Source organism: Monodelphis domestica, chromosome 6, assembly GCF_027887165.1.
Source record: "Monodelphis domestica isolate mMonDom1 chromosome 6, mMonDom1.pri, whole genome shotgun sequence".
In the NCBI taxonomy this organism is placed as follows: Eukaryota; Metazoa; Chordata; class Mammalia; order Didelphimorphia; family Didelphidae; genus Monodelphis; species Monodelphis domestica.
The window spans coordinates 27,118,134-27,142,910 of NC_077232.1; the positions used below are offsets into that span (position 1 = coordinate 27,118,134).

Sequence of the window (24,777 nt, forward strand, 5' to 3'; positions counted from 1 at the left end):
TGCCAGGTCAGTATTCATAGAAGAGTGGGAAGCGCATGGCACCCAAAGTCTGGAAACTATGCTCCATTAGTCAGTCTGCAAGCATTTATTAATTCCTTACTATGTACCTGAATTATGTTAAGCATGTACAGAGTAGGACACATTAAGCACTGGGATATAAAGGAAAGCAAACACCATGGGTTCAAGTTCTAGTTCTCATGTTTACTAGCTGCTTGATCCTGGACAAGTCACTTCACATAACTAAGCCTTAGTTTCCCCATCTGTAAAATGTAAAAATGGTCTCTGCTCACAAAGAACTAATATTTTACTTTGGGGAAACAACACAAATAAATATATAAACATCAGATTAGACTTGGAGATTGTGACAGAGGCTGGCACTAGAGAAAAAGTGCCAAGCTGAAGAGTATGTGAAGTTGATCACCTCGATAGGGGAGGGGCCCCAGGAGATTGGAATCTTGAGGAGGGGAAGACTGACTAGTAGAGGAGTTGGTCTCAGTCTTGAGAAGCCAAAGACAGAAGGTGGGAAAAGACTTTCTTCTGAGAGTTACCCATTTTTTCCTGCTGGTGACTGGAAATCTTTCCCCCCCAACACTGCCCTCCTCAAGTTTTGGGGGAAATCAAGCCTTGGCATCCTGAGCCCCCTGAGAGAAAGTCAGGTTGACTCACCCCTGGGCAACAGGAGCTGTGGTAAAGTCTGCTCAGGTTTCTCTTCTCTGGGTCCCTTCAATTGGGAAGTGTTGGGGAGAAAGATTTCCAGTCACCAGCAGGAAAAATGGGTAACCCTCAGGAGAAAGTCTTTTCCCACCTTCTGTCTTTGGCTTCTCAAGACTGAGACCAACTCCTCTACCAGTCAGAGTCTTCCCCTCCTCAAGATTCCAATCTCCTGGGTCCCCTCCCCCATCAAGGTCATCAATTTCACATACTCTTCAGCTTGGCACTTTTTCTCTAGTGCCAGCCTCTGTCACAAGATGGACGGGGCAATTGTTTCATTTTATGGTGGAGAAACAAAGACTAAAACTGGTAGAATAACTTGCCCAAGGACACATGGGTCATAAGATTAAGGCAAGAGATATGAATCAAGATCCTCTGTCTTGGAGCAAATGTTCTCCAATGTCCACTGCTGCCACTATAATGACTTGAGAAAGAGAGCATTAACAAGTAAGAAATGCCTCCAATCTAGGAATGCATGTTAAAAGCATCCCACTTAGGCAGCAAGTTGAACCAGTAAACAGAGAACTAGGCCTGGAGTCAAGAAAACCTGAGTTCAAATCCAGTCTTAAGAGATTTCCCAACTATGTAACCCTGGACAAGTCACTTACTCTCTTTCAGCCTCAATTTCTTCATCTTTAAAAGGGAGAAAATAATAGCACCTCCTTCCCAGGGTTGTTGGGAGGATTAAATGAGATACTCTATGTCAAATGCTTTTGCAGACCTTAAAGTGTTATATAAATGTTATCTGTTTTATTGAAGATTATTTGGAAATACTGGAGGAAAAAAAGACAGGAAGCCAAGACTTCAATTAAGAGGCTATTGCAATATCCCAGGTAAGAGACACCAAGGGCCTGAAGTAAGGTGGTGGCTATATGAGAAAAGAAAAGGAAAACAGATGACAGCTATGGTAGAACAAAAATCAGACTGATTACATGTGGGCATTTCAGAAACCTAACAGTGTGATGTAAGCATGAGTTCTGGTCCTCAACCAGTTGCCTACCTATTTCTATATGAGTTAATATAGAGGAATTAAACTTACTTGTCTTGAATCTTATTATTTGAGGGTCTCCTTTAACTCCATTGGTTGTTTGCGAAAAAACAGTGACCTGGTATAAAGTTCCCGAATTTAATCCAGTAATGTGAATTCTAGTGCTTCCAGGAATCTCTGCAACCAACTTGCCTATCTTTTGGAGGTTGCATTTGTGTGTCAAAGTGCTGGGATCAAAAGCTGCTGGAAGTGAATCATCCACCATGCTCACATCTGTGCTGTTGTCATCTGTTTCAAATGATACAAAAGGCCATTCACAAAAGTAGCAAAAGCTGCTTCTTTTCTCTTGACATATGTAAAATTAGCATTTCTTAGCTTCCTAAGACATGCACTAAAAGTTAGCAATTACATTTCCTCAAGCAATACTCTAGGTAATGCCATCAGAGAGTGCTTAGAGTTTTCTTTTAGTCTCTTCTATTTCATACCAGAGATTTTTTTTTCATTCCTCTTGATTCCAAGACACTCTCACCTTCCCATCCCTAACTCCCTTACCATCCTGGAACAAAATGGAACATTTCTAAACAAGTGGGTATTTAATGGCTAAGTATTCTATTCTTATGATAATTACATGAATATGCAAAATAATCAACCCATAAAGCTTTTGGAGTAATTTGGCATTTGAGCTATAAATTTGCCATAAGGAGATCCAAAAGATATAATAGTTAGAGCAAGGAGTTAAGAGTCAAAAAATTCTAATTCTGGCTTTGCAATTTGGCCTGTCACTTCCTTCTACTTGGCCTGCTTCCTCACTGTGAAATGAATGGGTTAAGAAAAGCTACTTCCTCAGGTTCAACCCAACACTGACTTTCTACATTCTAAGATCCCTCCCAATCCTGACCAGCCTATTCTAAGGACCCCCACCCCAGTTCTGACTTCTCTTCTAAGGCCCCTCCTAGTTCTGATTTTCTCTATGGATCCTCCTAGCTTACATCCTATGTTCTAAGGATCCTCCTAGCTCTGACAGTCTATGAAAACGCTTTATCACCTAAAGCCATCACTAATGCAGACCCTCATCCCCAAACCCTTGAATTATTATAGTAGCTACTGGTGAGTGCCTCAGATCTCTCCCTCTCCAGTCTATCTTCCATTCAACCCTCAAAGTGATTTTCCTAAAGTGTAGGTCTATATTGAGTAGGGGTGATATACCCCCCTACTCAATAAACTGCAATGGCTTCTTATCACCTACCAAGTCAAACACAAAATGCTCTTTGACATTCATCTTATTAAACCTTACTCCCCAGACATTTTATTCTCCAATCCAGTGACACTGGCCTTCTGACCATTCCACAATCAGATCCCCCATCTCTCAGCTCCAAGCATTTTTTTGGCTGTCCCCCATGACTGGAGTGCTCTCCCTCCTCAATTCTACCTACTAACTCCCCTTATCTTCTTTTTAAGTCCCTACTAAAATCTCATCTTTTACAAGAAGCCTTTTCCAACCCCTAATTCCAGTGCCTTCCTTCTCTGAATTGTTTCTTATTTATCCTGGACCTAGCTTGTTTTATATATATTTGTCTGCCTAGTGTCACCCCACTAGATTGAGTGCATGGACTGTCTGTTGACTCTTTTTGTATCCTTAAGGTTTAGCACAGTTCTTGGCACATAGTAAGTGTTAAATAAATGTTTATTGATTGGTGGATTGTTTTCCTACATCAAACAAGTAGTCTTTGGCCACCATTCCTCCAGGATCTGCAATGACTTTAAGCTAACCTCTTCAGTCCCTCCTTTGCCTTCTATCCTGTCCAAAAGATATGACCATCAGTCAGTGAAGCTGCCACCATGAGTTAGAAGGCACATCTTCCAGCCCTACTTACTCTGTCAATTAGGGGGAAAAGTGAACCTCAAATGACTAGCTACCACAAATATGTAGGTCCATGGCCATATTGTGTCCCATGAGGCATCACAGAACATATCTACTAAACCATCTCTGAGTGGATCATTTTTCCTGTTTCTGCCTACAGAGTACTGGACTTTGAATAAATGGGACCTGGATTCAAATGTTGCCTCAATTAATAGCTGTGTGACCCTGGGTAAATCACTTCATCTTCCTCAGTCTCAGGTTCCTCATCTATAAAAAGTGGATAACAGCACCTATCACACTTAGTTCTTGTGAAGATCAAAGGAGATAAGATAAATAAGGAATATTCTAAACCTCAAAGCATTCTATAAATGCTAATGATTATCATTATTACTATTACTGTTTTTATTATTATGGTTGATTGGTTGGTTTAACTAATGTAATAGTTCCTAACCTGGGGTCCATTAATTTGGTTTTTAATATTCTGATAATTGTATTTTAACATAATTGGTTTTCTTTTTGGTCCTATGCATTTTATTTTGCGCATTTAAAAACATTATAGTAAAATGGGATCCACAAGCTTCACAAGACTATCCCAGGGGCCATTACATATAAAACATCAAGAATTGAATTAAAATTCAATTTTAACGTCTCCATCAGGGACCCAACCTGACCCACTGATAATCATCCTAATGTTGTCCTAAAGCCAGGAAAATCCTAGTTCAAATCTAGCATCAAAACCTGAAGGCGAAGTAAGAACAGAAAGAATCCACTAATCATATCTGGAAAGAAACTTCAAAAATAATAGTCCCAAGACTGTTGATGCCGAACTCAAGCATTTCCACTTCAAAGAAAATTTACTATAAGCAGTCAGAAAGACATTAAATACCAAGGAGACATAAAATAACACAAGACATGACAGTTTCTATTTAAATGAGAGGAGATCTTGGAATATAATATAAAGATAGGCTTACAACCAAAAATAACTTACACTGCAAAAAAGATCCTATGGAGGGAATAAGATAGGGAATGGGCATTTAATGGAATAGAAGACTTTCAAGCATTATTAATGAAAAGATCAGAGTTCAAGTAGGAATTCTGAAATGCTGAATAAAAAGAAGGGTCAAGAAAAACCCAGAAGGGAAATCTATTTGAGCAATTAGAAAGAGTTATACAATAATGACAGTCTAAGAGTCTTTCAGAACCTTAAATGTCTTAAAATGGTCCTGAGGTAGCAAAACAAGAAAAATAAGTCCTGAAAGGGAAGTAGTTGGTTCTGTTCTAAGGGTTTTAAGGGTGGGGGCAGGGGAGGGGAGTCAAATAACATTAGAAAAGAGGAAGAAGGAGGTGGATCTTAGTATTTCCCATAACTGGGGCAAGTGAGAAGAATATGCAAAAATATGTGGCCATCAGATGAACTTTGCTCTCATATGAAATAAAATAATAACTTTTAACACACATACACAGGCAGAGTTTGGTATAGAAATATACCAAACTCAAGGACTTAGTTAGAGATGAAGGGATAGGGGTGGAGGGAAAAATAATAATACTTAAAGGGAGAAGATACAGTGGTAAGTCAAATAAGCTTCCTGATCCTGAAGGATCAAAAGGAATAAATTAAATTATAATAAATGTCTATAAATTATAATAAACACATTAAAAGGAATAAAAAAGAAAGTTAAAAAACTGGAAACTGATGGAGTACTCATTAAATGGGGAAAGGTTGGACAAACTGTGCCATATGAATATAATGAAATACTACTGGACTAGAAGAAATAATTTCAGAGAATCCTGGCAATCATGAAATGCAGCAGTCAACTGAGCAAGAAAAGAACTCATGGGCATTGTGTGGATTTGTTTTGTTGACTCTGCTAATATGAGATGAGGGGGCTATCCCTTTCCAATTAGAATTAGAGTATGGGAGAGAAGAGAGGTGGCAATGGAGAAGAAAAGGAAGGAAGAAAGAAAGAAGGAAAGGAAGGAAAGGAAAGAAAGGAAGGAAGGGAGGGAGGGAGGGAGGGAGGGAGGGAGGGAGGGAAGGAGGGAAGGAGGGAGGAAGGGAGGGAGGGAGGGAGGGAGGGAGGATAGTCACTGAAATATTTTTAAGACTGCACAGGGGATAGCTAAGGTAGCTCAGTGGACTGAGAGCCAGGCTGTCTAGAGGCAGGAGGTCCTAGGTTCAAATCTGACCTTAGACACTTCCTAGCTGTGTGACCCTGGGCAAGTCACTTGACCCCCATTGCCTAGCCCTTACCACTCTTCTGCCTTGGAGCCAATACACAGTATTGACTCCAAGAAGGAAGGTAAGGGTTTAAAAAAAAAAAGGCTTCACTTCTCAAATATAGAGAGAACTGAGTCACAGAACGTGACAAACAGGATGAGTTGATATAAAGACTTATATGAACTGATGCAAAGTGAAGTGAGCAGAAATACGGTACAATGATCAGCTGTAAAGGAAAACGATTATCAGCAAAGAAAGGTTCCAAGATGATCCCAAGGGACTCGTGACAAAAAATGCAAACTACAGTTAAAGAAGGAATTGTCTGGAGGCTGACTGCAGATCAAAGATTCCATCTTTCACTTTATTTCCTTCATGAGTTTTTTTAGTGAATGAGTGATATGTTATCCTCTTTGATGGCATAAGGAATATAGAAATATATATTGCATGAAAGCATTGGTACAACATATCAAACTATTTACCACATATAGAAGAGCAGAGGAGGAGAGGCAATCTGAATTCCTAAATGTCAGAAATTAATTATCAAAATTTGTTTCTACATGTAATTGAAATTTTTTTTAACTGCATAGAAGAGCAACTTCAAAGCGAAGCACAGACAAGCAGGTCAGTTTTGAAAGTGATTATATATGTAATATTTTTAAGAGCAAGAAATATGGAGCAGATTTTCTCTATTCTATATGTGAAATGCTCATTTTTGGATTAAGTTTAGCATAAAAATAATTCTTTTAAAATTTTGATTGGGTTGAAAACACATAGCAATCTGGTCCTTGTTGTCTCTCATAACCCATTGAATTCCACTCCTTTAAATTCCACATCTAATGCCATGTTCTCCCTAATCTCTGCCACCCCCACCCCCATCCCTGGGAATTAGGGGCTTCTCCCCATCCTCAGCTCCTCACCATCCCTTTAGGTGATACTCAGTATTGTGTATTAAAGCTACCTACATTTGTGTCGGCTCCCACAACTAGTCTTGGAGCTTCATGAGGGCAGGGCTGGGCCATGCCTAAACTATGCATCTCCCCTCTGAGCCTATCTCGAGGATCTGTACACAGTTGACAACTGGTAAATATTTCCTAAATTAGATTTAAGTTAGCTGACATAAACCAAAGAATGACCCGGAGGACACTGCACAAGACTGGATCCAGGGAGTTCCAAGAATAAGCAAGGAGAGTTCTGCCTTTGGCAGGCTTTCCCCAAATTACTGTGGTCTTCACCAAGTTTCTATCTCTACCACTATCACCAGCTCCCTTCTTCTACCCAGTCTTCTGCCTCAGTTGCAAGCGGATTCAACAAGAGAAAACAGAGAAACCAGTTCCAGGGCCCACCTGTCTCGCCGTGAGTGGCATTAAGGTCTCCTTGGGCCTGACAAGGTGTGAGCTGGTAGTTGGTATCTGGTTCAAGGCCTGAAATATCACATGGCACCTGGGAGGATGAATTAGTCTCATCTGCAAAGCCTTCAAATCGCATGTGGGATGCTGCAATGCTACTGTCGGAGTGCCAGGTCAAAACGGCCTCAGCTATGCCCACATCTGTGACCTGGAGCTCAGACACTGGATTCGGTTCTGTTGGGAAAGGAACAGAAAGGAAGAAAAAATAATTAATAATTTCATTGACATGGAGAACTCGGATCAGGAAAGCCACCCCCTGGACCAGTACAGGTCAGCACTTTCTCTGCAACTTAAAACCTTCAAAGGCTGCCTAGAACACTTTGGAGGCAAGTGACTTGGCCAAGATCACCATAGCCTGTTATGTAAGAGGCAGAATCTGAACCCCTATCTTCCTGACTGAGGCCTGCTCTTAAAACACTCTGCCACACTACTTCCATCCATATGGACTCTAAAGCCCTCAAATCCCTTTGCTGCATTACTCCATCATGTAGCCTGAGTCGGGCCACCTTGAGAAGAAAAGAGTCCCTTTTATGAGCACATTTTAAGGGGAACAGTGACAAGCTGGAGGGTGGCCACACAGATCAACCAGCAAGGCAAGAGACCCCAAGATCTTGGCATGTAAAGATTGTTGAAAAGAGTATTTAGCCCAGAGAACAGAGAGCTTTTTCAGGAATATTCAGGAGAGTGATCTTGTAGAAATAAGGTCAGACTTATTCTGTTTGGCCCTAGAGGGAAGACCGAAGAGCAGAAACTACAGAGAGAGCAATTCCTGTCTGACATTTCCTAAACATGCGCACACAACTTCCTACAAAAATTAGACAGGGAAATGGAAGAGCTTGAAGACAGCTATTCTACCCCTGCCCCACCGGGTCTTCTCTCCTTCAAACGAAATGTCTCTTTCCAACTGTGTGGTCATCACTTATCCCCAATTGCCTAGCCCTTGCCTCTCTTCTGCCTTGGAACTGATACTTAGTATTGATTGTAAGACAGAAAGTGAGAGTTTATTTAGAAAGGAAGAGAAGGGGTGGGGAGCAAGGGGAAGGGGTATAGGGAAAGAGGGAAAAAAGAAAAGAGGGAAAGGGAAATGGGAGGAAGGGAGGAAGGGAGGAAGGGAGGAAGGAAGGGAGGGAGGGAGGGAGGGAGGGAGGGAGGGAGGGAGGGAGGGAGGGAGGGAGGAAGGAAGGAAGGAAGGAAGGAAGGAAGGAAGGAGGGAGGGAGGGAGGGAGGGAGGGAGGGAGGGAGGGAGGGAGGGAGGGAGGGAGGGAGGGAGGGAGGGAGGGAGGGAGGGAGGGAGGGAGGGAGGAAGGAAGGAAGGAAGGAAGGAAGGAAGGAAGGAAGGAAGGAAGGAAGGAAGGAAGGAAGGAAGGAAGGAAGGAAGGAAGGAAGGAAGGAAGGAAGGAAGGAAGGAAGGAAGGAAGGAAGGAAGGAAGGAAGGAAGGAAGGAAGGAAGGAAGGAAGGAAGGAAGGAAGGAAGGAAGGAAGGAAGGAAGAAAGAAAGAAAGAAAGAAAGAAAGAAAGAAAGAAAGAAAGAAAGAAAGAAAGAAAGAAAGAAAGAAAGAAAGAAAGAAAGAAAGAAAGAAAGAAAGAAAGAAAGAAAGAAAGAAAGTGCCAAATCCTCAGAGCAATATCGTCTTTGACTTTCTTATTCCCCCTGGCATGGTTAGAGGGCTCCCAACCTGACTGCCCCAGCACTTGGTTGTCTCCCAGCTTGCCCCCAGCCCATCTCTGAGGGTCTCCTATCTTGGGCCTCAGACCTTCCTTTGTGTGAATTATGAGGATTCTAAGTAAAGCCTCGTGCTTTTAGCATCACTGGCCTGTGTGACTTCTGTGAAAGCCTCCTTAAGTCCCACAAAAGCTCTATCAAGTGGCACAGAGCATGAGCCTCTCCTATACAAACCCAGCCTGACAACTGAACCACCCCAGCTGTGCCAGTGTTCTCAACTCCAATGAGCCCAGACTCATTTTTCTTTTCAGACTCCATGAAAAATCCCTTTATAAATCATCCAATACGAATAGAGAGGGTGCCATGGCACAAGGCATCAGCTCCCATTCTCCGAGGGACTTCATTATTGTTTAAGGAAAACTGACTTACTCGTTGTGACATTCACAGCTTCCTTGAGTCCCTGAGTCCTATTCTCCACTTCTGGGAAGATGAAGAATGTATAAGTTGTCCCAGGCTTTAAATCTGCAATTGTAACATTTGGCTGCCAGCTGGTGATGACCTTCATTTCAGAGCCCCTGTCCTCTACAATGTATTTGTACTGAGAAGCAGCTTTGTCCACATTCTTCCAGGTCAGGGTTGCCTCAGTTGTACCCACACTGACAACTTCAATGTCAGATACAGGACTTGGTTCTGTTTAAGTTTTAAAAGGAAAGAAATATTTATAGTAAATAGAATATAAGAACAAAAGCACACTCCACATTTAAAAGCCTCCAAGAAAAGCATTTCTCCCATGACAAAGAAGGGTTTATATCTTTATGTCTGTCACTAGCCTGAAAAAATTAATAAAAAACCTCAGGGCAGTCAATTGCTCAGTGGATGGAGAGCCAGGGCTGAAGACAGGAGGTCTGAGGTTCAAGTCTGGCCTCAAAACACTTCCTAGCTGAGTGATCCTGGGCAAGTCACTTAACCCCAATTGCCTATCCCTTATCGATTTTCTGCCTTGAAACAGTATTTAGTATTGATTGTAAGACAGAAGGTAAGAGTTGTTTGGGGTTTTTTTAATAAAATAAAATAAATGAAAAGTCTAACCTGGGATTCAATGGGATCCTATTTAATTCAACAAGCATACAGTGTGTGTTGTACACTAGGGCTACAAAGACAAAAATGAAAACAGCTCCTGACTACAAGGGGCTTCCACTCTGCTGGGGGAAAATAATATACCCACAGGCAAATAAATACAAAAATATGTTAAAATCATTAAATTGTTGGTCTAGAACAGGATGAGACCTTCAGAAGTGATCTTGTATAACCTTTTCATTTTACAGATAAGGAAACAAGAGGTCAGACAGGTTAAGAAGTGACTCAGCCAAGGTGACATAGATAGTAAGTGGCAGAGGGAGGATTTGAACCCATGTCTTCAGATTCTTTATCTTCTAACACATATAAATGTATAGAAAGGGGCATAAGAGAGATGAAAAAAAATTAGGAAAGTCTTCATTTAGGAGGCTCTTCAGATGAGTCTTGAAAAGAAGAAAGGATTCCAAAAAGTAGAACAGAGGAGTGGACATCCAGGTATGAAACTAAGTGAAGTTTCCCTGGCATTCAGTCTGGAAGTGAGGGACCTTTGAGGTCAGTTTGTACAACTTCATTACCTGATTTTTTTTCAGAAGAGGAGAGGAGAGGGGAGAGAAAGGTAAGAGATAGATAAGAGAAGAAAAGAAGAGAAGAGAGGAGAGGGGAGGAGAGAGAGGAAGGGAACGAGGAAACTGAGTCCTAGGATACAAAATCAATCTTCTTTCCTCCCAGGGCATGGGCTAGCTATAGTGCTAAACTCAAGAGCCAAGTCACCATGAAGTCATCCCTCCTCCCTCCCACATGGACACTTATTACAGGTGATTCCACTCTACTTGTGCCTTATACTTGTAAAAAAAAATATGTCAATGAATTGATTATGGATATAAACTGATTAGATACTCTGCTTGCTGGGCTTATAAAGTATCTTCAACTTATATAAGTGAAGTGAGGCTCACAAGTGAACATCTCTTCAGGGCCAGGTTCAAGGGCGCTAAGGAGACTCTTGTTATACAAAAATAAACCATTTATTGAGAATATAAGGATATAAAAGGATTTCTGACTCTAAAGGATTCTAAGTCCACCCAAATAAAACTCCCTGGTTCTACAAGGAACCGCTTCTCCTTTTTCCACAGGTTAAACTTATTCTTCCTGATCTGACCCAAATTTTCCTTATCCTACAATAAACTAAAACTATTATCTTTACAAGAAGTATATAATTCTTAACTTTGTCTCCAAGTTACAGAAATAACAAAAGCCAGCTGGCTGAGCCTCAGCAAGAACCAAGTTAGGACTCTGAGCCTTAGAAGACTCAGAGTTCAAACCAAAGATCAGGTCTTTCTTTGATCTTCTCAGAGATAAAGCAATTTATGAAACAGCAACAGACAGTCACTAGTGTTTCCCAAGTTGGAAAAGGGAATCACTTAGCTCCTTCATGTTTTTCCCTTCTTTCCATTTACCTCAGACAGTGAGGAAAGAGAGAAAAGAAGATGTCACATACTCCCAACACTCGGAAAGAGCAACTGCCAACCCCAGAGACTAACTGCCACAGAAAAACTGTTATACCTCCCACACACTGTCAACATTTGAAACTAACACTCTGTCTCAGATCTGTTTCAAACTTCAATTCTCTCTCATCAGCTTCTCCACTTCTCATCTCTAAACTAATGTAACAAAACTTAATTTCTAATATCATCCGTATATATTTAAAAATACTTCTATTGTTCCTACTAGAAAGCAAAATTCTTTCTGGTCTAAACCCTATTTTAGTTATCTTCATTTCAATGGATTTCCTGCCCCCCCCCCCCATGGCTCTATTCGCCAACCTAGTAAATTTCTGGCCCAAAGAACCTTTCCCTTACCATCTCCCCTTTTTTAGCTAACTTCCCCATCAGAAGGGAAGGTCCTTAAAAACAAGGATATTTGAATTGCTGATGCTTATCAAAATGCTTGGGACACTGTGAGCACTTAATACTTTAATGTCCATTTGTGTGTATCACCCTACCCCCAACACACACACACTTTCTCTCTCTCTCTCTCTCTCTCTCTCTCTCTCTCTCTCTCTCTCTCTCTCTCTCTCTCTCAGGCTCATAATCAGGTCCAGCACTGGCAAGAGCCCCAGGAGGAATCAAATCCAACCCTCTCATATTATAGGGGAACAAACTAAGACCCAGGGAATTTGTGACTTTTCCAAGTTCATATAGAAAGTCTAAGAAAGATAATTTTATTCTCTGTTGAAACTTCATTACATCACTAATTTCCTGAACACCTTTCTAGAAACTAAATCTAGCCCTATCATACCATTAACAAATTTCCTAGTTGGATTCCACATTTAATGAATATCTGTCAGATGCCAAACAAGAAAAGAAAGGCCCCTAATCCCACCATCAAGGGCCCCAGAATCCAAAGACATCAGGGGAAATAATTTGTAAACTACCAGTATAATCCCATTCAGAACACAGACCCAGCATCATGGAAGGGGAGACAAGATTTGGATCCATTTGGGGAAGGCTTCTTGGAGAAGGCTGGCTTAGTGCTATTTTACAGAAATGGGAAATAGTCTGAAGAACAGATACTGATCCATGCAGGAGTTCTAAGATCCACTAGGAAAGGGAATGAACTTGGAGTCAGAGGACCTCAGGATGAATCTCCAACATGCTCCTTCTACTTGAGCAGTCTTGGACCAGTAGTGAACCTCTCCAGGGTTTTGTTTCCCCATCTATAAGGTGTGGGGATTACAACACAGCTCCAAGATCCTTTCCAGCTCTGGGACCCTATGATCCCTTCCAACTTTCTATCTACTTTTTTCCAAACCCTTATCTTCCATCTTAAAATCAATACTGTGTATTGGTTCCAAGGCAGAAGAGCTGGAAGGACTAGGCAACTGGGGGTAAGTGATATGCCCAGGGTTACACAGCTAGTAAGTGTCAGATCTGAATCCAAGACTTTCACATCTCAGGGCCTGGGCACTCAATCCACTAAGCCACCTAGCTGTACCCTTTATATACTTCCAATGAGGAAAAACAGAGGGGATGGTTTGGACTGGAGAAGGCAATAGCAGAAGAACAAGGTAAGAGAATGAGCAAAGTACATTTCTACCAATCTTAATTTAAGATGATTATCTGGGCACTGAATGATGATGGCAGCAAGGGAGAATCTTCAGAGAACAGCATTTCACTAGTGAGCATATTTTGTTTATAGATGACAAAATCAAGGCTAAGAGCTTAAAGAATTTGCCCGGGGTCAGGTAGCCAGTAAAAAACTGACCTGGCGTTTGAACTACCCCAAGTGCAATGCTCTATCCACTCCCCTACCTGGTTGCCTCACTAAAGCCTTCTCAGCTATGAAGCCCCCCCTTGCCCACCAAGAAAAGTGGCAGGCAGCCAAAGAAGCAAAGGGAAAGGACTCGGAGGACAATGGATAGGAGGCCTCCTTTTGTGTTTCACCAAAAAAAAAAAAAGCACAAAAGTAGACTGTGGCCCAAGAAGAGATGTTTATACCTGAAATGGGGAGTTTCAGCAAACCTGTCCAAGATTTGAAGCTCGAAACTAACCTTTGGCATATGCAATTCTTGTGGTGTTTTCCTGTCATCTGTCAGGTAAGTCCACATTCCTTTGCTTCGAATTCAAGGCCTCCCACAATCTGCCTCTCCCCAAAACCTCCAACCTTACCTCATTAGCCCTGTTATTTCTTCAGTGAAGCTCCCCCCAACCCATGACCATCACATCTTTTCTCCATTTAGTTTTACACCTCTCTGAAGCACTCTGGGAAGTACGTGTGTATCGATCTGTCATTCCCCTCACCTCCTTGCCCTCCCTAACAGCCTGGAAGTTCCAGGAGGGCATGGGCTATCCTCTCTCAGACTTTTAACCACCTTGGCCTAGCACAGGCCTTAATACAGCTGACCCTTAATAACTCTGTGTCGAAGGGAATGGGGTTTCTAAGCAGGAGGAGGACAGACCTTGAGAGCTTCCAGAGTCAGAGATGAGATTATGCATGGTTCCACCAGAGAGCAGGTTGTCTGCCATCACCATCTCAGCCCCTTGGGTAGGAGGAGTGGCCTCCCACCTAATTAAGTTCTAAGATGGCCCTTAACAGATAAAGAATCTGAGGTCACTTACGTGTTGACCACCTTTTGCAGCAGGTATTCGTGCCATTCTTCAACTCGATAATATACGTTTCCCCGGGGGAGAGCCCCCCAATTGTCTTATTCACTGGGGTCTCTGAATGGATATTCCAGGACACATATCCATCTTCTCTGGTCACATTGTGGATGGAAAAGCCTTCTGGTAAATTGGTCACAACAATGTCAGTGGTATTCGAACTGAAATTCATTGGACCACAATCAACACCTGTAGGAAACAAGACCCAAACAATGGCATCTCCTTAGTTATCCTAGCCATGGAACTTGGAGATCATTGATAGTCACGAGATCATTCATTTGGAGCCAGAGGGGATCTCCAATGGCATCTAGCCCAATCCTTTCAGATGAGGTCACCAAAGCCAAGAAAGGCAAGGGCACCCAAGCAGTAAGCAACAGAGCTGGGATTCCAATTCATGCTGTCTAAATCCAAACCCTAAATTCTTTCCACCACACAGCACTAACTCTCACCAAGATAGACTAGCTTCTCAATAGGGAAGATCTCATTAATCAAGAAGCAAGACATAACTAGACTTTAAAGAGTCCCAAATTCAAATTTCACCTTTGGTGATTCCTAGATATTGCAGCCCAGGGCAAGTCATTTATCCTTTCTCTAAATCTCAATTTCCTGATCTGTAAAATGGAAATAAGAATACTTAAAGCACAGTTGTTGAAAGATAAGAACTACTATTCTCATGTATATAGAATAGACAAATATTACCATTCCCATTTTGTAGACAAGGAAAACTGAGATTCAAAAAGGATTCTTGGGTCCCACAATGAGTACATGTCAGAACTGAAATTCAAGCCCAGGTCCCATAATTCCAAGTCCTAAGTTCTGTCCACCTTAAACAGTATGCCCCATAAAGCTCTCCTTATAACCATTTAAGGTGATGGCTATGTCACTCATTCATTAATTTTGAACTAACCACCAAAATATGGAGATCAGACAGAGAAGGAAAGCTGCCCTGTAGGCAACAACTGATTGGAGAAAGTGCATACAATGGAATGTGGCATTGTTAGAAATCAGGAATATGAAGAATTCAAAGAAATTCAGGAAAGACTATCAAAATTGATACAGAACAAAGCATGAGGGCCACAGTGATGTAAAGGCAGAGCACAGGTGCCAATGAGCCTTTTGTTTTCTGATATGACAGTGTGTCAATTTATTTACCAAACTGCCTGTCTTCATTCCAAAAAAAGCCTCTCTGGGGGTTGAGAGAGTTGCTGTCAAGCACCAGCAGCACTTTTTTAAATCCTCAATATGATATTTTTTCAATCATTATCAGCTGATTAGTTGCCCTTCTCCCACCCACCCACCCTAGCCATTTTAATGTCCCCCCTCCATACAGTTCAGAAGTGCTTTCTAGCTGCTTTGTTCTTTAGGTCAGGAGAACAGGGATCCCAGGGATTCAAGCACTCAACTGCCATCTTTGGTTATTTGCTAATCAGGTTAATGAAGAGGGAGAAAAATCACCCAGATATTCTAAAAGTGTTTAAACATGGGCTTCCATAATTACAAAGGCCCAGGTGAATTGCATATTCCTGACCCTAAAATGGCCCATAGGAATAATCTGGTAAAGATATGTGGAAGTCTATACTGGGAACAAAATGAAGACCTCATCGACTTTCCAAAATGCATGAGGAGAAAGGAAGAAAAGAATGGGAGAGAAGGAGAGAACGGAGGGAGAGAGGGAGGAGAGAAGGAGGGAGGGAGAAAGGAAGGGAGGGAGAAAGGAAGGGAGGAAGGGAGGAAGGGAGGGAGACCTGTTATCTTAGGTGAACATGCATGGCCCTTCATCTCCATGAGGGGGCAGTAGAAAATAGCCAGGATATTGACAAAGAGTAGATGGTACTTACAATCACTGACTGCAACAGCAATCTGTAACAGAAAGAAAAAAAGGAAGTCAGTCAACCCACTGGGCTGTGGAAAATGCAAACCAGAGAGAAAGAAGTTAAGAATTTCACAGCTGGGCAGGCCAAGCCAGGAGTCTTCAATCTCAGGATGGAGCTGGCTGATCTCAAAGGTTCCTTTCTAGCTCTCAATTTCCTGCTCTCACACCACTGCTCCGACACCCACCCCAGGCAGCAGTGTTGGGCATTTAGTCATTGGATCCTAGAACTTAAAGAGCCATTGTGGTTCAGCATAAAGAAGCCTGGCTCTTAAGGCAGAGGACCTGGGTTCAAATCACAGCTCTACCGCTTATTCTTTATGATCTTGGAAAAATCTATCCTCTATTCCTCAGTTTCCTCCTCTGTAAAATGAGGGGTTGAGCCTCAAGATGACCTCCAAATTACCTTTCAACTCTAGATTTAGGATCCTAAGACTTCTAGTGGTTCCCATTTTAGTGGTTCACAACATGGCCAGAAACATTCCAGCTAAAACTTCTTTAATGGCCCCTTAAACAATAAATAAATGCAGAAATTATAAGTGGTATATTAGATTACCCTGGGGACTTCCCAATGTTTTGTTGTTGTTGAAAGGAATCTGAGAAACAGAAACAATGGGAATCACCTGAATTCATTCTTCAAAGATCTAGTTGAACCCCCTCAACTTATAAACCTAGGTCAGGAGGGGAAAGGGAGTTTGTTCAAAGCCACACAGGAGATGGGCAGCAGAGGCAGGATCCCAGCCCATGGCTATTTCCAAGACTAGCCTGCCTGGTGCTCTCCTCCCCCATGTTACATCATCACAAAAGCTCCTGCCTTTGAGGTAGAGAGCCTCAGGATGTTCTTGCTGCAATATTGGTGGGGGGGGATGCAGAAGGCAGAGAAAAATCTTTGCCAGGGTTAACAGGAATATGAACTCAATGTAAACCATTTCCCCTAGTTCTCTGCATGGTTGAAAAGACACAGAGGCTGGTGTAACTGAGATAAAGTTATCCATGGAGCCAAGAGAATCTGAGTTCAAGTCCTACTACTGATATAGTGAGACTGAGTAAACATAAACCAACCATTTAATCTCTTAATACTTTGGGACACTGTCAAACACAAATAGAAAGAAGAACAAGAGGATTCCTGTGGGTGGCATATTGACTTAGGAAACCACAAATTACCATTATCTAGGTTCTATTATATTTTTATTTTGTTAAATATTTCCCAATTACATTTTCATCTGAGTCAGACCTCACTTGAAGACCAGCAGTGAATCTGACTCCTCCTCTTTAGCTGAGCTGCTAAGAAGAGAAGGATCAGAGAATGTCCTCGCTTCCACTGGCAGGAGGAGGGAGTTTCCTCTACCAAGAGCTTTTTAATCCACCTTCCCCTCAAAATCTGATCTCATTGATTCCCAAGTTCCCTCCCAAAATACAGATCACAATCCATCCATGTCTGCTGATCCTCTGGGACTCCTCCCAAAAGGGCATTCCAGAGGTCTAGCCCACTGAAAGCCCTCTAACCCTTCCCTACGCTCTCCTGACTTGGGGAGCTGCCTGCCACCTGTCATCCCTCACTCTTACCACTTGACTGACCCATCTTCTTTTCTCCTCAAACATCCTCTCTCGTCCATCCTCCACAGAGCTGTCCAATTCACATACCCTATGTGCAGATCTGACCACGTCACTGACTTAGCTCCAGAAGCTTGTTCTCTCCCTATTCCTCCTAGAATTCCAGGCTTCCTTCAAAATCAAGTTCAGGGGCATCTCCTACAGGAAGTCTAACCTGATTGTTGTTCATGTTCTGGGACCTTCCAACTTCTATTTATTCTATAAATTTCTGCTCCATCCTTAGCCACGTATATGTTCTTGTTCCTCCCAGGAGAGCATACATTAGCCCCTTGCAAGCAGGGCCAGTTTGGATTTTGCCTTCGTATACCCTGGCCCAGCCCAGTGCCCAGGACCCAATGAATGTTGAGCTGAATGGAATTGATATTGTTTGTAGTGATTCCCAAGTGTCTCATCTCCTCCTCCTATCAGCAGGTGGCAGCAGCGGACGCTTTTTGTAAACTGCTGAAATGAAAGCCAAATTGGAGCATTTTGTGGCAGCTAGATCTGGACTATCAGCCGGCCGGACACTCTACTGGCCAAACGTGAGGCCGCTGAACCCCAAGGAGGTCACGTGGCTAGCTGGTAAGCCCAATGAGCCCAGAATCCCAGGTTGGTGAAGCCTGTGGACTTCTCAGAATCGTGTTTTTAAACGCTCCAAATAAAGGACTGCAAGTTTTCAACAGAAATGAAATACAGCCAGCAAAATATATTGAAAAGTAGTCAGAGAACTCAGCTTAAGAAGCCCCCACTCACACCCCGCCCAGCTGATCTCCAGGTCTCGAAAGAGGGGACAAAATTTGCCCAAAGCTTATAAAATGCTTTTGGCATGACCCCAAGGAGGCTGCAGAGGATGAAGAAAATCAATCGGCAGGGTAATAATAAAGGGTTCCCTCACTGCCTCCAAAGGCGGCAGAGCAGAAGAACTTGGCCAAAAGTCTCCCTAGTAGCACTTCCGGTCAGGATAGTGTCACTTACTTCCCTCTCTGGAGGGGGCCCAAAGAGGCTCCGAGGGTTCCTACCACTGGAGGAGCCAGGCACATTTTTAATTGCCAAAGTTCTGAAGATGAAAGGAGAGGAGGGAGAAGAGGGAAAGTCATGGTCCAACCCCGCTCAGCAAGTGTCCCACCAGCCTTGTGCTCTAGCGCTGGCACTTCAGGAACACCTAAACAGAAACCCATCCCCCATGACCCTCCTACTTCTCATGGCGCCTGCCTCTGCTCCGCCCCGACATCCCATCATTCCTCTTTTGGATGGCTCCTTGGTAAGAAGTGTTTCCCTTAAGGCCTGCCTATTCCAAACTCTTTTAGCAGCTCTTTTTGGGGTGGCAAAGAATTGGAACCCGAGGGGGTCTCCATCACTTGGGGAATGGCTGAACATAAGCGGTGCATAAGAAATGAAGAACAGAAAGACTTGGATGAACTGATGCAAAGTGAAATGAGCAGAACCAGGAGAGCAGGGTCTGCAGTACCATATGATGTGAATAGACTAAACTGTCATCAGCCATGCAAGCCTCCAAGATATCCACAAGGGGCTCAAGAGGAAAGCCCTCTCCGCAGCCAAAGAAGGAACGGTGGTGTGAGTGCACATCAAAGCACACCATCTCCCACTTGATTTCCTTGGTGAGTTTTTTATTGTATTGTGATGTGTCTTCTATAGAAAGCACTGGTATAATTTATACCATGGTGGGAGGGGTCCTGAAGCCAATCCTAAGATGTCAAAAAAAACAATTGTCAAAAATCATTTCTACGTGTAACTGAATTTTGAAGAAGTGTTTCTCCTCACCAATCCTAAATCTGCCTCTCAGAGCACATACACACACTCGAGCACACACATACACACACCCATTGCTCCAAGTTAGGCCCTCTGAGATCTGGCAGAAGTCTGCGCCACCCTCCAGGAGCAGCCTTTCTAATACTACCAGACAGCTCACTCTACTTCCAAGCCTCCTCTTCTGCAGAGCCCTCCTAATATCCCAGTTCCTTCAACCAGTCTTCATCAGACATGGACTAGAGGCTGCCCTGCACACTCTGACTTATCAATGTCCTTCCTAACATAAAGGAACCAGAATTGGACATGACACTTTCAATGTGGTCTGGCCTGGGCGCAGTCACTTCCCGAGAATGTTTTGCTTGTCTAAATGCAGCCAAAGATTACTTTCTTGTCTGCCATACCAAACCACTGACTCAGCTTGAGCTTGCAGTCCACTAACACCCCCAGATCTTTCTCTGAAAGACTGTTAGAGCAGAACAGATGAGAATGAACAGTTGTAATCAATAGCTCAAAAACACCACAATTCCAGATATGGTTTGTCTGTAGCTTCCGAGGAACCGTCTCTGAACCTCTTTCTCCCCCACCACACAATTTGGCCATCTATGCAAATGAAGAAACAAAGGCTGGCCGATGGGCCCAAGTTGGGGAGGGGAGAACAGGAGGCTTTCCCTTTACTCCAGTGACAGTAGCTGATAGTCCCCAGCCACAACGAGGACATTGTGAGGACAAAGTCTGGGCATTGACAGAGTCCAACTCGACAAAATCTGTGGGCCGTGGGGCCCCCACCCTTCTATTTCAGGAGAACAGATGCCCCCTTTGTCTACCCCTGCAAGCTGGGGGATTTGTCCTCCTTCCCGACACTGGGTGCTTTTCTTCTTATTTTCCTCCTAAGATCCTTCATTTAACAGGATGCCACAGGCTGACCACACAGGACAGCTTCTCCAACGGGAATACTAGAGACATCCTCCCTGTGATCTAGAAGATGAGAGTTCAGATAGAAAAGACATCTGGGTTCAAATTCTGACTCTGCCACTTGGCTAGCTGGATGGCCTTGGACAAATCACTTGGTTAACATCTTTGAACTTCAGTCTTAGATGTAAGATAGGTGTGTTTCAGCCATGTGGTAAGACTAAAATGGGATCATTTAACCTGCCATTTCTTTCTGTGTACAACAAGGAGGTTGGACTAGATAATATGGAAGGTCCCTCCTGGTCCAACATAGCTGTAATCCTGAGATGTTCTGTAAAGGACTTTGGAAAAGAATATGATGGGATGGCTATATAGGAAAATGGAAAGAGTAGCAGGTCTGGAGTCGGAAGGACCTGGGTTCAAATCTGGTCTCAGACACTTCCCAGCTGTGTGATCCTGGGCAAGTCACTTAACCCTGATTGCTGGGTCCTTGTTGCTCTTCTGTCTTAGAATTGTTACTAAGACAGAAATTGTTACTAAGACTTACAAAAGAAAAGAATACACTATACAAAGATCAGCTACTTATTACTTGTCGTTTCCATCTCTTTCTTGACTATCATTACACTGTATCTCTCTGCATGTGTACCTCTCCCCGCTCCCACAACAAAATAACCACAAAAACCATCTTGACAAAATGAAGTGATTAAGGTGCATTCCAGAGGTAAAAGAAATTCAACATGCACTTATTAAAGTGCTTACTATGTGCTAGATAATAGGCGTACCACCACAATAACAAACAACAACAAAATCATACAGTAACTGTCCACCAGGAATATTCATTCTCTATTGGGGAGAGGGGGAGTGAAGCAGCACAGGAGAGAGACATCTTGTCATGGTATTATAATTTTACAAAACTGGCAGTGGTTCATTCTGGCCCCTGGATTCTCCTCTCATCCAGGCCTGGATCATATGAACCTTTCCCACTATAATGCTGCTTGCCCTCTATTTTACAAACTAAATAGGGATCTCCTTCTCTTCCCAAATCACATAGGTTAGAGTAGAGTGGGTATAATGTAAAGGAAAGAATGTTGGGCTTGACATCTAGATTCAAATCTTGGCTCCAACTCTTATTAAGTGTGTTACTTAGGGCAAATCCCAAACAGTAGTCCTTGGTTTTCTCCTCTGCCTGTTTACTAAAAATTGAGACAAAGATATTTGTGCAACACACTTTGCAGGGATTTTATGGGGAAACGAATCTTGAAAACCTTCATGCCTAAAAATTGGAAAATGAGGGGATGCCCTGTGATTGGGGAATGGCTAAACAAATTGTGGTATCTGTTGGTGATGGAATACTATTGTGCTGAAAGGAACGATGAACTAGAGGGATTCCATGTGAACTGAGATGACCTCCAGGAATTGATGCATAGTGAAAGGAGCAGAACCAGGAGAACGCTGTACACAGAGACGGATACACTGTGGCACAATCGAATGTAATGGACTTCTCTACTAGCAGCAATGCAATGATCCAAGACAATTCTGAGGGACTTATGAGAAAGAACACTATCCACATCCAGAAAAAGAACTGTGGGAGCAGACACAGAAGAAAAACAACTTCTTGATCGCATGGTTCAATGGGGATATGATTGGGAATGTAGACTCTAAATGATCACCCTAGAGCAAATATTAATAATATGGATCTAGGTCTTGATCAGTGACACATGTAAAACCCAGTGGAATTGCATCAGCTATGGGGGAGAGGGGGAACATGATTCTTATAACCAGGGGAAAATGTTCTAAATTGACTAAATGAAATTAAAAATAAATAAATAAATAAAATCATTTAAAAAGTAAAACAAAACAAAAAACCTTTGTGCCTACAAGTATATGTTCATCAAAAAAAAAACATTTATTGAGGCAGCCAGGTGACTCAGTGGATAGAGCATCAGGCCTAGGGACTGGAGACCCTAGGTTCAAATCTGACCTCAGACATTTCTTAGCGATGTGACTATGGACAAGTCACTTAAATCTCAATTGTCCAGCCTTTCCTGCTCTTCTACCTTGGAACCAATTCACATACTGGTTCTAAGATGGAAGGTAGGGGCTTTTAAAAAATGCATTTATTAAGCTCTGGGTCAAATGCTGTGCTGAGCACTATGACTTTGTCCCTAAAATTCTTAATTATGCCCAACATCCCCATCTTTCTCAGTGATAGCATGGTTATTGCTACCCACAAGGCCAGAAACTTCAGCATCCTCTCTGCCTCTTTCTCAACCTTTAAATTCTCTTCCATCTGATCCATGATGAAGAGCCAAGGCTTTCCATCACACACACACACACACACACACACACACACACACACACACACACAGAGTCATTTTTCCCCTAAACCCTTACTTTCTGTCTTAATAACAGCTCTAAGACAAAAGGACAAGGGTTAGGCAAAGATGATAAAGTGACTTGCCCAGTATCTGGACATAGCTAGAAAGTGTTTGAAGTGCCCTTCCAACTCCAGTCCTGGTGCTCCATCCACTGTGCTTCCTAGCTGCCCCTCTCTACACATATTCCTAACAAGTCCTTAGCCAGGCTTTGAAAACCTCTAGGGAGGGGGAACCCCCTGCTTCCCAAGGCCATCACTCCAGCTGAGGACAGCTCTAACTGTTAGGAATTAGTCTTCCTTGGCAGCTACTATTGACCACTGTTTAGCTTTACAGGAAGGGAAGGGAAGAAACATTTATTAAGAACCTACTGTATGTTGAACACTCTGATAAGTGTTTTATAAGTTTCGTATCATTTGATCCTCACAACAACCCTGGAAGGCAGGTGTTTTTAGAAGTGAGGAAGACAGAGTTGAAGTGGTTTGCCCAGGATCACACAGCTACAAGTATCTGAGGTCAGTTTTGAACTCAGGTCCTTTTAACTCCCAAGTCCAATGCTTTATCCTCTGTGCCACCTAGTTACATTAAAGGGCCAAGAAGAACAAGTCTATACCGTCTTTCCTCATGGCTGCCCCACAAATGTTTGAAAACAGCTAACACTCCCTCCCTCTCTCACCACCCCCAACATGGGTGCCAGGCTAAAAGAGCTCTAAGGTCCTAGAATGCAAAGACTTTGTCTCATCTACCCCGAATACCCCAGACCCAAAGACTTGGTTAATGGAAGAGTCTCTGGGCTGGCCTCCCTGCTCCTAGCATCTCCTGATCTCCAATCCATCTTTCAGATAGCCACAGCTAAAATAATCTCCATAAGGCACAGTGTGACCAGCTCACTCTTGGACTCAAAAGCCTTCAGTGGCTTGCCATTTCCCAGAAGGTAAAAGAAAAACATCTCTGCCCGGCATTCAAGGCCTTCCACAATCTGTTTCTAATCTCTTTTCCAGGCTGATTTCACACTCTTTCTTTCCCTTCACATAACTCCACATGCTGTTCCAACAAACCAGAGGGATTTATGAAATCCCTGCTCTAGGCAGGAATCCTGCTAAGCTTGGGAGGCTTGAGACAAACTAATTAGCCAGCCTCTCTGCCTACTGGGAGCTTCCATTCTACATAATCTGTTCCAGGAAAACTGGATATCCAAGTCAGAATAATAGATCTACATCTGGAAGGGACCCAACAGGCCATCTCACTAACCCCCTCATTAGACAAGTGAGAAGGCTGGAGCCTTGGTCTAGGTCGCACAGTTCATAAGCATCAGAGACAGGATTCCAACTGGCTTTACACTGTACTGCCCCTCTCAGCCTACATACATTCCCTGCAGACTCCCTCTCCTTGCCTGGGACATACTCTCTTCCTCATCTCTACCCACTGAAATCCTCTTTTCTTTCATGCCCAGCTCAGGTACCACCTCTTCCTAGAAGACTTCCTTGATCTGCTCCTACTGAAGGTGATCTCTCCCTCTCAGGTTTTCCCAGACTGTCTGGATCCCATCTTTTCCAGAATCATTCCCTATTTTGCATTCACTTAGCTGTACACAAACAGGCACACGATTAGATTGTAAGCTCAGTAGGGGCAGGTTCTGTGTGACGCCCTGCCTCTCCCTTCTTCCTAGCTGTCTCTCTCCATCTCCTCCATCTCTTTGTCTCTCCATCTCTCTCTCCCCCATCTCCCTGTCTCATCTCTTCCCATTTGCTTTGTCTGTCTACCTGCCTGCCTGCCTGCCTGCCTGTCTGTCTGTGTGCCTCTCCTCCACCACCCCACCACCCTCAGCATTTAGCAAAGACTTCACACTCAGGAGAAGCTTAATAAATATGGCTTGAATGAAGAGCAGGTACTTGATGCCTAACTCTTAATTGATGGAATTCAAACGGAAGACTATAAACCCGGAGCACTCCCCCATGCCCACTTGTCAAAGCAGCAGGGCTGAATCTCAGCTTTTCCACTTGGAATGTTCAGGTTTGGGGGGTGGCTAATAAGTGACTGAATAACAGACTGGGCGACAGACAATGGGCTCTTTCTCTCTCAGAGCTGAGCCCCCACACAGTGTGGCAGGCGGTATTTTTACCCACTGATGTCATTTTTTTTAATGTGCATAGCTACAAGTCATGTTTTAATCCAACAT

The 24,777-nt window shown here is 43.0% G+C and overlaps 1 protein-coding gene across 1 annotated transcript in view; it reads right to left on the reverse strand.

Moving 5' to 3' along the window:
• Nucleotides 1–24,777, reverse strand: part of PTPRJ (protein tyrosine phosphatase receptor type J) — a 160,847-nt gene that overhangs the window by 28,893 nt on the left and 107,177 nt on the right. Inside the window, exons 2-6 of the mRNA XM_056803779.1 lie at nt 15,920–15,941; nt 14,040–14,270; nt 9,277–9,537; nt 7,122–7,358; nt 1,751–1,987 (exon numbers count right to left, since the gene is read on the reverse strand). Of these exons, the coding sequence (XP_056659757.1) occupies nt 1,751–1,987; nt 7,122–7,358; nt 9,277–9,537; nt 14,040–14,270; nt 15,920–15,941 (988 nt within the window). The remainder of the gene's footprint in view (nt 1–1,750; nt 1,988–7,121; nt 7,359–9,276; nt 9,538–14,039; nt 14,271–15,919; nt 15,942–24,777) is intronic.